A 13,181-nucleotide genomic window follows, 5' to 3' on the forward strand; every position below is an offset into this window, starting at 1 on the left:
CATTGAAAATCTCCTGAGCAAGCCTGGGATGACATCTCTGTTAGCCTGAAAATCACAAAACCATGCAGTTACATCCAACAAGATTTGATAAGTTCATAAAATATCTAATATCAAGTTAATAACCTACATTGTATAAGATTAATCACAAATTATGAGTATCTAACTATTAAACATGCAATACTTCAAATAAATAAAATTCTTCTAGAAACCATGTACATTGTAGTATTTCAATCAGAGGAAGAGGTCCAGAAGGCCTGTATTACTCACAAGGTTATTGAAGATATAACAGTAAAAATACTCTTAAAGAAAACTAGACTGAAACAAGAGGCCCATGGGCCTTAACGGTCATCTGACTCTAAAGACCCTTATACTATTGTATTATATATACATACTCTGTAGCAAGTAAAATGGCACTGTTGGCCATGGTGGCCATCTTGGATTTCAGACCAACCCAAAAAATAACAACACTTGGTCAGGACCATCTCAGGGTCATTTCAAATAAGTTAGTGCTGAATCCCACAAGTGGAACTTGAGAAGAAGTTTGAAATAGGTGTTTTTCAGGAAAACCATGAATGTGCAATCATGTTACAAAATGCCCACTGTGGCTGAAATGTCAATTTCTTTTTATGATCCTGAAAAATAACTTTTATGATCCTGAAAAATAGCAATGTGTTTTTCAAGATGGTGGCTATGGTGGCCATCTTGGATTTCTGACCAACCCAAAAAATAACAACACTTGGTCAGGACCATCTCAAGACCAAATCAGGCAAGTTTCAGCTCAATCCCACTGTTATGCACGGCGCACGATGACGGATGAAGCACGATGAATAAAAGAATCCAGAAATAATGAAACTTTATTTCTTGCCCTGCAACAAAGTTTTCAGGACTTACCACAAGAGAGATATCTCCAATGAATATTTCAACAAAATCATTCAGCTCTTTTGACTTTTTCTCCATCATAGTAATGGCAAGTACTGCAACCTCCCCATTAAGCTTCTCTTGGATTTTAACAAGTCTGAAACATATTAAGTGAATAAGGTCTCTAAAACTAGTTGTGTCAGGATGTGTCAGAATACTTTAAATCAAAGAGAAGTTGTTTTTTTTAGAATGTTTAGCTTTGTTAAGAGGTGTATATCTCATGACAGAACAATTAAGGTATTGGTTGATTAAGATGGTTGTCTAAGTAAACAAGCATTCTGAGAGTATTGCTAAAGTAGTGTATGTCTCCTATCAGCCCCCAATAAAAATAGTGACCTTGACCTTGACCCAAAAACCCTGATCCTCCTGAAATTAAAATTTTGATCTGCAGCTACTCATACTGAAGTTACATATCAACTTTCACCAACACACCTTGAAGCATGACTGAGAAAAGTGCGAAAAAAACTGAGTGGACTGACTGGACAGACACATCCCCCCACCCCAACCCAACCCCCGTAGTTTCACCGGTCAGGGACTAATAACCATCTAGCCAGTGGTTCAAATTTCCTTTAAAGTAACTTCACTTTAAATTGCACCCCATATACACTGTATCAACATACCACAAAATTGATTATCTTAACTGATACAGAACCATTTGTCAATAAAATCTTGTAGCATACATACGTAAACTGTTCCAGAAGATGGCGGATAATATTCCCACAGTATTTCAATATCTTTACATCTGCGTCTTTCTTGCCTGGCAGGTGAAGGTGGATTTCACTTATAGATTTAACGATGTCTATGGCATCTTGAAAATTTTGCTGTAAAGAGGAAATTACTATATATCTGACTGTACTATATATTGTGGATTCACATTGAACAAAAAGTAAACAAATGTCAACAAAACCTATCAAACTGATCATTTTCATAACGTTATATATCCTAGCTGGCCCCAGCATCAAAACCTTAGTCACTTAGTCACTGAAATATTCTTAAATCTCCAATTTCCATTAAATTCTTAGTCTGATAGTAAAATTCCACTGATGCAAATAAAAAAGTATTTTTTCAATGATAGGTCAAAATAAGTATCTTAATTAATTTGTCGTTCATGTTTCAAGAAATATTACATATCCCCCGGTAATACAATTGAATTATAATAATAAATCTGAGCTTCATAATTGAGCATTGTTCTTCAATTAACAAACTCTTGCAATGATTTTGTAAGGCACTCACTGTTATATACGTTACATAAAGAATTTTCCTTACAGCATTCCCAAAACAAAAATCAATTAAAATGTTTTAAAGATAACGTCTTTCTTGAACATCCATTTGTCTATAAAGATCTGTCTGTATCTTCATTTCAAACAAAAATGAAGACTAGCTTTATGTACCCAATGTTTGCTGACCTAGTTTGAAATCTTACCTGGATAAATTAAGTTTATATAAGGACATCAAAATTTTAATGGGGATAAGTATAACTCCTCAGCCAATCATTGAAATGGAAGATAAATCAAAACTGCTATTTGACAGTATTACAAACACAACAATGTTATCATACTGTAAATAAGGGTACTACAGGGGGAAATAATACATGATGCCAAAAACAAATGCAATTCAACTGAAAACAAATACAGAAATGTAAGATTTATTCTCTTATCAAAATGCCACTTAGAAAGTACTTTTTTTTTTTACTCAGAGTCAAAAATTCTTTTCAGCTGTATAGACTTAACATGAAATACCTCTTTTCTAAATAAGCCAAATCGACTTAATATCCCACAGGGATCAAGGATCGAAGATGAACATGCAAAGGCTACAGTTTGAAAGAAACTGTTTGGAAACTTAGAGTGAGGTCAGGATCTTCTTCAGAGATAGACATGTTTAACCAATTGATTTGACAACAATCTCTTACACATAACACTAAAGTGTACATTTCTGCTAACTGGTCATTCGTCTGAAGGTGACTCTCAGCATGCAGTACAACTTTCTAACTACTTGTACATATTGTGGTACATTTGTATATATCTACCACCCATCTATATAGTTCAGACATGTCTGTAACAATCATTTTTCCTGATTCACTACCACCTGTTTGTATTGTGACTTGATACTTTCACTACAAAAAAAAAACTTACTTTCCAATTCCAAATCTTCCTAAATTTCCCCTCATCCAGGATGTCGGAGCATCTGTACAGCCCATCTTCTGTACCTGATTTAGCAAGGGCTTTAATGAGTTGAAGCCAACCTTTCTCTGTTCCCTTCCTGCAAAATTACAAGACTGTTAACAGAAACATTGTTGACATCCTCACCAAAATCATATGTAAAGTCAGAGGGGCCAGAAAATGCAAATGTTATGAATAATTCCCAAAACATATCTGTATTGTATATTTATATTCATGTGTTTTTATGAGCTGGACAAATTTAAATCCTCAATCATTAACATGTAGATGTAATAAAGCAGTCTAAATATGTAATTATTAGCTGAAAATAACATTTTTTTTTAAACTTAAAAAAAATTCAAAACAATTTCTGAACAACTTGTATTAATCGTTCTTGTTGGCCCAAATGGATTCGTGCGAGGAATATCTTACTCTGAGTAGAAACCTGTGTACCAGGAGTATACCCACATGGTTAGGCAGGGATAACCCCATACCTTTATTCATGACTGATCAGGGAATCGAACTCTGGTCACCAAGGTGAAAGACACGTATGTTACAACTGTGCCACCCAGCCAACTTTGATGATAACTTACTTGGCAGTGCTCCTCAATCTCATAGTTCCGGTGTAACTATAAGCCCAAGCCATATTCCCAGCATCCGTCTGTACAAGGTCTGTGACTATTGGTACCAGTTTGTCCACAATCTCAGGGTGTTTCTAGAAGACAAAGTTGACAAAATATTTACATTCTATAGCCTGTGTGTCATATCTTCCTGGTAACTGTGTGTTGTTTACCGTATTTATCCTGTAATATGCCCAGTGGGCCATCATAAAAACACTGAATCAAAAGTGGTAATCCGAAACTGCTTGCAAAAACTTGCTCAAAATTTAACGCATTTCAATTACTTAATTAATTAACCCCCAATACTAAAATAAAATCTCTGGAGCCCATGCAGTAAATGTTCAAATTTTATCCACTTTTTCATAAAATGTATGAACTATATAAAAGCAATGACAACAAATCAATATACAGGTAAGTAATGCTATGGTAGGATACAGGTGTATGTAAAAGGAAAACCTTGCTCTTCTGAACATGAAGAGGGGCACCGTTGATGTATAAACAGATATAAACTGATTGGTACCATGTAATGTGACTACATTTAGTCCCCAACCCCTATCGTTGTAGGAAAAGTAACAAAATTACAAACTTACATTGTATACCTCCTCGGGAGTTTTTTCAAGTACAGTGGAACCTCTATAAACCGAACATGCATGGGACATGACTATTTGTTCGGTTTATAGAGGGTTCGGTTTGGAGAAGTTGATCGAAAAATGACCGGTCGAATTCCGGATATAATTGGTCGGACGATTTTTTATTAGAATGCACCCGATTACAAACCGGCACGTACACACGTAGACAATATTTGGTTTGTCTGAATAATATGCATATTATGAAAGTTAATCAATGTACATGTATATATTGCAGAATATATAAGAAAGGCAAATGACTTTAACTATAGTTTTAAACAGTTTTTTCACATGTACAACTACACTTTACGATCGACTTACATTTTGTTACATCCGGTGAAGCTTCCGTCATGTGGATGGGGCCGATAGTCCAATACGGAATATTTTACATATCGACTAATATTAAAGGGTGTGAAGATGTTTTGTTTCAATATCAATTACAAATGATCAGTTGATACTGGTCGTATTTCCGACATCGTTGTTGTCTAAAAAAAACATCAGTGGCTTCTTTTACGAAAACAACCCCCTTTGGGCCTCATTTAAATTAAATGCGAAACTCAGGCTTCTAGCTCTACTTGCATTGAGAAGATAACGAACTGACGCGCTTCAATGAAGTGTGACATTGTTTCATAATTATCGTGTTGATTATACGCTAGGCCATCCGTCATAATGCCCCCTTGGGATATATATTGGATACCTGTACAAATCACCTACGTAGGTCCCGAGACAATAAGGCTTCACACAATACCCGTCACAGTTGTTGTTTCACGGTTGACTGGCCTGACCTCGTGTCATAATCGCTCAGGTAAGGCCGGTTTTCAGAAGTAATTTTTGGTATATTTTAACAGGAACCGGACGCAAAATCGGTCCGGTGTTCGGAATTCAGAGGGATCGGTATTTGGAAGTTTTTTAATACTATAATAAAGAAGGACCAATTCCGTACAATGTCAATTCGTTCGGTATTCAGAGGTGTTCGGTTTTTAGAAGGTTCGGTTTTCGGAAGTTGCACTGTAGTTGCTTTATGCTGCCTAATACATCTTTGTAATTCTTCTTCAGTGCATTTTTAGTAACATAGTATTTCTTCACAAGATCCAACACATCATCAATAAGAACAACTACCCAGTCTTTTTTTCTATAAAAGAAACACAAGTCTTCTGAATAATACAATTCAAGTGAATCTTTACATACATATCGAAGACAGCTGAAAAGAAATGATGGAAAATTTTAAAATCTGATTTTCTATATTTAGCAATAGTGACCTTGACCTTTGACCTTTGATACAGAAAAGCAATCCCAAGCAAGCACTTTCAGTAAGAAAGCATTGTATAAAATTTCAGTTTGATCGGCCCAAAGGAAACTCATGTTACTACATTGTACAAAAAACTGATTTTCTATTTATAGTAACAATGGCCTTAATCTTTGACCTTTTAAGCTGTAAATAAATTCTAAGCAAACACTTTAAGTATGGAAGTACTGTAAGAAGTTTGAGTTAGATTGACAAAAGCAAACTCTAGATTATCATAGTTTGAGTTAGATTGACAAAAGCAAACTCTAGATTTTACATGGAAGGTGATTTGTTTATTATATTTAGTAACAGTGACCTTGACCTTGAATTTTGACACTGAAAAGCAACTCTAAGGAAGCATTTCCAATAAGGAAGCACTGTATGAAGTTTGAGGTAGATCGCCTGGAAGTATCAGTTTAATTGGCAAAAGCAAACTCAATTTATTGAACGGAAACTGATTTTCTATATTTAGCAACAGTGACTATATGACCTTTGACCTTTGATACAGAAAAGCAATCTGAAGCAAGCACTTTCAATTAGAAAGCATTGTATGAAATCTTAGTTCAATTGACCCTAAGGAAACTCAAGATAATGCACGGATTAAGTAAAAGTGCTGATGTACAGACTGACAGAAGGACTGACAGATGGACAGACGGACGGACCTCAGTGATTACTATAGGGCACCAGCACTTATGTGCGGGGCCCTTATTACTAATATGTTTGTAACTTAACACTTGTTTTCAAATGACATATGAAGGAAAGTGGTAATTGCCTGAAGATCAATTAACAAATTTTCTACCTTTTTTATGATATATAATACAGACAATAATGATATACATAGCATTATCACCACTTACAGGATACAGACTACCATTTGTTTGATAAGTTGTGTCGCCATTTTGACTTGTTCCTCAAATCTGAATTCATCACTACAAATTATGGCTCCAACTGCTTTCCAATGCCTAAGAAGGCTGTCCTTTTCTTCAAGAACCTGTTGATAATCAAATGAAAACATCTTGTTGATATTTCACTGTATAAGAGTTACATGTTGTTTTGTAACTTAATTATAATCCAGATAATTCTACATTTAACTGAAATTCCCCGATTAAAACTCAGATAATTCTGCATTTAACTGAAATGCCCCGCTCATTACCCAGATAATTCTACATTTAACTGAAATGCCCCAATTAAAACCCAGATAATTCTGCATTTAACTGAAATGCCCCGCTCATAACCCAGATAATTCTACATTTAACTGAAATGCCCCAATTAAAACCCAGATAATTCTACATTTAACTGAAATGCCCCAATTAAAACCCAGATAATTCTACATTCAACTGAAATGCCCCAATTAAAACCCAGATAATTCTACATTCAACTGAAATGCCCCAATTAAAACCCAGATAATTCTACATTTAACTGAAATGCCCCAATTAAAACCCAGATAATTCTACATTTAACTGAAATGCCCCAATTAAAACCCAGATAATTCTACATTTAACTGAAATGCCCCAATTAAAACCCAGATAATTCTACATTTAACTGAAATGTCCCGCTCATAACCCAGATAATTCTACATTTAACTGAAATGCCCCAATTAAAACCCAGATAATTCTACATTTAACTGAAATGCCCCGCTCATAACCCAGATAATTCTACATTTAACTGAAATGCCCTGCTCATTACCCAGATAATTCTACATTTAACTGAAATGCCCCAATTAAAACCCAGATAATTCTACATTTAACTGAAATGCCCCAATTAAAACCCAGATAGCCCTTTATTTAACTGAAATGCCCCAATTAAAACCCAGATAATTCTACATTTAACTGAAATGCCCCAATTAAAACCCAGATAATTCTACATTTAACTGAAATGCCCCAATTAAAACCCAGATAGCCCTTTATTTAACTGAGATTCCTCAACCAATCCAGATAATAATACAGCCTTCCAGGCAGTGAATTCAAATCTCTAACAGAATATTTCTTTCTCGATTAAATTTAACACTATCTTACCATGTATGGTTTTTTTTCATGTTTATCACTATAAGCATGCTGAATCCTTTCCATGACATCGCACACATGGTCCGCATAGTCTACTGGTTCCTTTCCAATCTTTTTGAAGTAGAATAGGTACAGTTCCAGAAATTGTTGATGAATTGCTGGCTCATAAACTTTGTCACTTTCATAATCACTGAAAATTTCAGAAGATATTTACATGATGACATTCATATCCAATAACATATATAAAACATAGTAGCACAATTGACAAAGGAAGACAACTTTATGACTCATGCCCTGACCGGGCTTCGAACTCACGATCTACAGCACCCAATCACCTAGCCAGAAATACCTGCAGCTTATACCACTGCACCACGTACTGAACATTTCAATGGGGCAGTGGAAATGTTTACACTTATTGATATCATCATAATTATATAAGTTTCATCTATAGCATGTACATTTATCTTGTAAGCTAAACAATTGTTGAAAATGTAAGTTACGTTATATTCCAGACATATTAACCAAGGATTACTAGGTAATACTTTAAACTTTCCATAGACAGAACGATACTTTGCGATATAGACAACAATAAGCGTTATCAAAGAAATATCAGGAAACTTCAGGTTTACTGACAAATGACATTGTGTCATACTGACGGACACAGTTTCCATGACACTGACAAATAAATGCTGTGTATTTTCTGTGACACTGATAAATAAATGCTGTGTATTTTCTGTGACACTGATAAATAAATGCTGTGTATTTTCTGTGACACTGACAAATAAATGCTGTGTATTTTCTGTGACACTGACAAATAAATGCTGTGTATTTTCTGTGACACTGACAAATAAATGCTGTGTATTTTCTGTGACGCTGACAAATAAATGCTGTGTATTATCTGTGACGCTGACAAATAAATGCTGTTTATTTTTTGTGACACTTATAACATCTAGTGGCTGTGTATTTTTGAGGTTCATAAAGTCTTTAGTTATTTAGTTACTGCTATACTGCCTACGTGACTGCCTTGCAGCCAAGATAGATCATTCAGTTAATGTTCCGCCCAAGTAATCTGAGGTGAAGATCGGAGGTGAGTGATTTGACTCTCCCTACCCATGTCAGTTTATGTTTCTAGTTGAGCTGAGATAAGGACTGGCGTTTGTTTTCGTGGGTTGTTTTCTTGGGCAAGGCACTTTACCCTAATTGCTCTGGATAGCATGCCATGATGTTCAGTGAGGTAGTCACCAACTACATCCAGGAAACCCCTCCTCCAAAATTACCCTGGCTGTCCACATGGCGATAAACCCAGCAACCAAACAAACATTTAACTGACTCGGCCTATTGCTAGGTTTCATCTCACCAACTATAGCCAGTGTTCTCTCAGTATGAGGGCCGGAGTCTAGCCCTCTGTTTTGAAACTGTCTTACAGATAGTAAAAACCAAAATGAAGTGGTATAATTAAGTATAATTTATAAAACGTTAAATTATCATAAATCATTATACCACAGAATGCTCCTCAAAAGTCTTGTGGTACAGTATCCCCAATACTGGCTCTGGTCCTTCACTGGCATGTTCGGCCCCTCAGAGGTGTGAGTCCAGAATTTCAAACTCTCAATAATTCTTGTAAGATCTTTTCCTTTCAGCCCCTACATAATAAGTGTATTTAAAAAGTCAAGCTTTATTTTGTTAAATAAAGTCAGCACTTTTAATCTCTTGTGATAGTTTTCAATACAATATATATCTGGAGCCAGTCAGATCGATATATAATTGCTCTTGTACTCAGTTTGGCACATGAACATTATGATGTAAATTCATAGAATATTGTTTTGTATGAAACATCTTTACTGCATGATATTCCTGATCTATAGCCTTGGGCCAAAAAGAAGTCATGGACCAAGACTTGATTTAAGGGAATATAACCATAACCATTTTTACTATCTAGGGGGAAAACCCTGGATTCCAAGCAGAATATGATTTTTATTTTTTTACATTGTTGGCTTAGCATAGGTGATCGAGGTTTGTAAAACATTCAATGATTTGGTATCAACAGCATATGTAATCTGGTTGAATTAGAATAATGTAAATGAAGTTATCAGGCCTAGTAATCTAATTTCTGGCAAAATGAATGTTAGAAAAAAGTCAACCAGTCATTTGGGAGTTTTTACTAGCTTATAGGGGAAATTAAGGCCAAGGGAAATCAATTCAGCTGAGCAAATTTACCTATAAATGGTAAAGAAATGGGGCTAGATTGACCCATGTTATTCAGCCAAGGAAAGAAGAATCCACTCATCGGTGATGACTGAAGATGTTGTGACTAAAACACCCTTCACTTAAAAATTATTTTTGGCTACAGAGCTTTGCATATTTGTATTGTTTATACAGGTGAATGGAAAACTTATAATACAGCTACATCGGTAATGTAGATTGTACAGCTACATCGGTAATGTAGATGTACAGACTGGTACACAAATCATAGCCGAAACTAAGGGAATACACTAGAGCTGTGTATTGAAAGGTGGGTAGAGATACAAAGGGTATACACCAAAGATTCTTACACAGAAAGTTACTGATAAATTTAAATCTTCATTGTTAAATAGCGTCCTTAGTAACCTACAGAATTAGGATAAGTGATGTCATTAATTTGTACAACCAACGATACCTCCAAATATTTATACATCTTCTGGGTCTTGACGAGGCGGTCCTGTATGATTTCTGCTGCAGCAGTCCCTGGCCCTGTCTCTAACAGGCCCAAAAGAAGTTCAAACAACATCTTCTGACAGTCTTCTCCTTTCACCTTTCTATCATCCACACAGTCTCTGTAACATAGTGATTGTGAGATAACTCAGATAGTGTAAGATAAAGACAAGGGCTGTGAGAATAGGACAAAAACTGTGAGATTAGGACTAGGACTGTGAGATTAGGACAAGGAATGTGATATTAGGACAAGGAATGTGAGATTAGGACAAGGAATGTGAGATTAGGACAAGGTATGTGAGATTAGGACAAGGTATGTGAGATTAGGACAAGGACTGTGAGATTAGGACAAGGACTGTGAGATTAGGACAAGGACTGAGACTAGGACAAGGACTGTTAGATTAGGACAAGGAATGTAAGATAAGGACAAGGACTGTGAGATTAGGACAAGGAATGTGATATTAGGACAAGGAATGTGAGATTAGGACAAGGAATGTAAGATTAGGACAAGGACTGTGAGATTAGGACAAGGACTGAGATTAGGACAAGGACTGTGAGATTAGGACAAGGAATGTGAGATTAGAACAGTGATAGTTAAATCAAATAGGGATTGTGATATAAGATACTGACTGTAATTAGATTCAAATCATGATTGTGAGATTAACACTGGGATTGAGAGATTCAAACATGTATTGTAAGATTAAGACAGCCATTGCCAGATTGAGGATTGAGAATGTTAATGCAAATTTAATTGCCTGATTAAGATTATACTTACTCCATTACATCCTCAATCATCTGATGTACATTTGAAGCCATTTCTGCCCCTGGTGACTCGCGTGGGGGAAAACCTTTAATACAGATCTGTTCCTGCAGGGCCTTTACACATGCTTGTAGTGTTTCCAAGCTCCCTTTTTCTCTACACTCAGACCTCTTATCTCTCCATTCTTGTTGTTGTAGATTAACTTGTTCATTGTTAGCAGTCGCACAATTGTAGTTCTTAATTATACCCAAGAGTAAGGGCTCACCTGTCAATCATACAATTGTACAACTTTATTACAAGGGCTGGCCTGTCAATCATACAATTGTACAACTTTATTACAAGGGCTGGCCTGTCAATCATACAATTGTACAACTTTATTACAAGGGCTGGCCTGTTAATCATATATTATTGTACACCTTTATTATAATGGCTGGCCTGTCAATCATACAATTGTACAACTTTATTACAAGCCCTGGTCTGTCAGTCAAACAATTGTATAACTGTATTACAAGGGCTGGTCTGTCAATCATACAATTGTACAACTTTATCATAAGGGCTGGCCTATCAATCATACAACTGTACAACTATATTTCAAGGGCTGGCCTGTCAGTCATACGACATACAGGTGAATCGGGTATTAAATTAATATAATTAATATATTCCTTCTTTTGTGAAATGAAGTGGATATGTACACTGTGATTATTTATATCAAGGTATTTCTGAAGATTGGTCGACCAAATGGGAGCCAGGAAAAGACTGCCATTTTGTCCAATAAGAAAGCAAATATCTGGATATTGATTGACCAATTGTAAGCCAGGAAAAGACTGCCATTTTGTCCAATAAAGAAGCAAATAATTTTATTTGAAGGATACAAAGAGTCTAATGTAAAAATAAACTAACCTGGCTTCACCTGTTCTTGGACATCTGGAAACAACAAATATTGTAATCAAACTAAAGAAAGGGGAGTGTGATAGTGTATCCTGTTATTTATATAAATCAATCCATCATTTTATATATTATAATTTCTCACAATCATACATCAAATCATTTATGAAATATAGTGCTTTCCTGTAACCGATATTCAGTTAACCCATCTGCTCACTTTTTCTAAAAGCCTTATTTATATATTATTTTTTGTTCATGACACATTGATTAAAGCAGCTTAGTACAGATAATTATAACAGCATACTTTTTATTATATCTTCCTTATTTATAATAATTTTGCATGTCATTCAGTATTCAGAGGACTGCAAAAACAGAAGATACTGGCACCTTTCAATACAAATTGAGAGTTCGGTCAAAAATGAATTAAATTGCATCTGGTCTGATCGTCACTCAACCGCTCGCTTTTAGTGAAGATTGACACTAAAGGATACTTTGGGGCGACTGCATGAGGAAGGATCAAGATAATTCTGAATACACTGTATATCACCAGGATACAGGATTTCTTATATCTAAAGAAATAATCATCCATATGTAAGATTGATAAGAAACAAATATTGATCACATACTTATCCTGGGGTCGTGCCAACTGGTCGTTCCATCGCTGTGGTTTATAAAGTAGATTTGACCCTGGGATGTGAAAGCATGTTGCCAGCCTGGGGGAAGTGGAGGCCCCTGTTGGTTCATACCATGTGGTGCCTGGTTGATGCCCTGTGGTGCCTGGTTGATACCCTGTGGTGCCTGGTTAATGCCCCGTGGCACCTGGCTCAAGTCTTGTGGCTGGTTAAAACCGACCATGATAGCTAGGAGCTAGTTTCTGTTTTAGAAATTTGCATCAACCTCTTCGATGAAGGTATCAATTGTTACTTTTTGCCTGATTTGATATCTTGAAATAGATCTGGAATGACAGAAAATAATTATTGTATCAAAACTGAAGAAAATAATACATACAGCTGTATATGATTTAATGTGACTACAATGCTTTTAACACATAAAATTAAAAATTACCAATACACACAACAGTCATGAATTTCAAAATAGGTATAAGTGAAGTTATTAAAATCAAATCTGTCTCTGAAGAGGTTGCTGCAAACGTACTTTTTACGAAAAATTGGCGCAGTCAAATTTCAGTGCATTTCCAAATTTTAAAAGATTAGAGCAATCATAAAGAAGCACAACA

The 13,181-nt window shown here is 35.6% G+C and overlaps 1 protein-coding gene across 1 annotated transcript in view; it reads right to left on the minus strand.

Annotated features, from left to right (window-relative positions):
• The window catches only part of LOC117325949, an 88,539-nt gene that overhangs the window by 68,969 nt on the left and 6,389 nt on the right, over positions 1-13,181 (minus strand). The window contains exon 2 of the mRNA XM_033882481.1: positions 12,571-12,899. Coding sequence (XP_033738372.1) covers positions 12,571-12,799 — 229 coding nt within the window. The 5' untranslated portion in view covers positions 12,800-12,899. The remainder of the gene's footprint in view (positions 1-12,570; positions 12,900-13,181) is intronic.

Source organism: Pecten maximus, chromosome 4, assembly GCF_902652985.1.
Source record: "Pecten maximus chromosome 4, xPecMax1.1, whole genome shotgun sequence".
NCBI lineage: Eukaryota > Metazoa > Mollusca > Bivalvia > Pectinida > Pectinidae > Pecten > Pecten maximus.